Source organism: Rhinichthys klamathensis, unplaced genomic scaffold (assembly GCF_029890125.1).
Source record: "Rhinichthys klamathensis goyatoka isolate OS25496 unplaced genomic scaffold, OSU_Roscu_1.1 h1tg000096l_1, whole genome shotgun sequence".
In the NCBI taxonomy this organism is placed as follows: Eukaryota; Metazoa; Chordata; class Actinopteri; order Cypriniformes; family Leuciscidae; genus Rhinichthys; species Rhinichthys klamathensis.
Genome location: NW_026606635.1, coordinates 5,889 through 7,500, shown reverse-complemented (window position 1 = coordinate 7,500; position 1,612 = coordinate 5,889). Strand labels below are relative to the sequence as shown.

At 45.1% G+C, this 1,612-nt stretch overlaps 1 protein-coding gene across 1 annotated transcript in view; it reads right to left on the bottom strand.

The window, feature by feature from the left end:
• The window catches only part of nell2a (neural EGFL like 2a), a gene marked incomplete at its 5' end in the record, with an annotated part of 99,667 nt that extends 98,609 nt beyond the window's left edge, over positions 1-1,058 (bottom strand). Inside the window, one exon of the mRNA XM_056252580.1 lies at positions 883-1,058. Within this exon, the coding sequence (XP_056108555.1) occupies positions 883-1,058 (176 nt within the window). The remainder of the gene's footprint in view (positions 1-882) is intronic.
• Positions 1,059-1,612: the final 554 nt, after the last annotated feature.

Here is a 1,612-nt window from a genome sequence, read left to right as displayed (position 1 = left end):
CATCCAAAACATATATAGCTACCATCTAGCAATGGCCAGTCAACTATGTAGAACACCCAAGCAAGTAGCAACCATCCAAAACACCCTAGCAATGCCCTGGCAACCATCCAGAACACCCTAGCAACCACTTAGCAATGTCCTAGAAACCATCCAGCACCACCCTGTCAACCATCCAGAACACCATAGCAATGCCCTAGCAACCACCCAGAACATGATAACAACCACATAGAAATGCCCTAGTAGTAACAACCCCTTAGCTATGCTTTAGCAACCATCCAGAACACCCTAGTAACCACATAGCAATACCTTATTAACATCCAAAACACCGTAGCAACACCTAGCAATACATTATTCACATCCAAAACATCCTAGCAACCACCTAGCAATGTCCTAGTAGTAACAACTTAGCAATGCTCTAACAACCATCCAAAATACCCTAGCAAGCATTCAGCACCACCCTGTCAACCACCCAGAACACCCTAGCAACCATCTATCAATGGTCTATCAACCATCCATAAACACTCTCACACAATGCTCTAGAAACCATCCAGAACATGATAGCAACCACCTAGCAATGTCCTAGTAGTAAACCCTTAGCAATGCTTTAGCAACCATAAAAACACCCTAGCAACGCCCTAGTAACCATCCAGCACCACTCTGTCAACCATTCAGAACACCCTAGCAACCACCTAACAATGCCCTATCAACCATCCAGAACACCCTAGAAACCACTTGGAACAACATGCCAACAACCACATAGCAACGCCCTGGCAACCACCCACAACAACTTAGCAACATGGCAGTAAGTTTTCCATGAGCACAATAGAAATGTGCCGATGTGGTTGTGTCAGATGAGCAGTGATGTTGTGCTGATGCGTGTACCTCTTCTCTCCGTGATGGATGGACAGAATGACTCCAGAGTTGAGCTTCTCCTGTCTGAGCGTCAGAGCGATGGTGAACTCACTCTTTCCTCTGAGTTTCTGCAGCATGTGGCCAGCGGCGGCGTCCGGGACTCTCACGCTCCGGGACAGGCCTGCGGAGACACAGAAGGGAATACGTTAAAGGTGCAGTGTGTAAGTTTTAGCAGCATCTAGTGGTGAGGCTGTGAACTGCACCCAACAGAAGTAACGGTGGCCGACAAACGCGCTTATTCGACGTGACATTCGCTGCATAAAGTGTTTTTTATTTATTGATTTTAAAGAATTACAACTGCAGTCAGGGGTGTACATTGAGTAAACAAACAAACAAAAAAAAGACACAGAAACAGTGACAAACTTAAAGGTGCAGTGTGTAAGTTTTAGCGCATCTAGTGGTGAGGTTGTGAACTGCACCCAACAGAAGTTACGGTGGCCGACAGGAAGTGATGTCGTCGTCTGAGACAGCAGAGAGTCGCCAGTTAAACACTGAGGATTCTTTACAAAGATAAATTAAGAAATTATGTTAACTTAATTATTCAGTAAAACGATGTTATTGCGAATATTATTGTGACTTGTTCATCATTGTGTCAGTGTTTGATTCGCTGACATTAGCAGCTTCTTATCATGAAGAACAACATAGTGACGAAACGCGCTTGTCCGTTCAGGGCCACCGTAGAAACGTGTGTGTGTAAGCG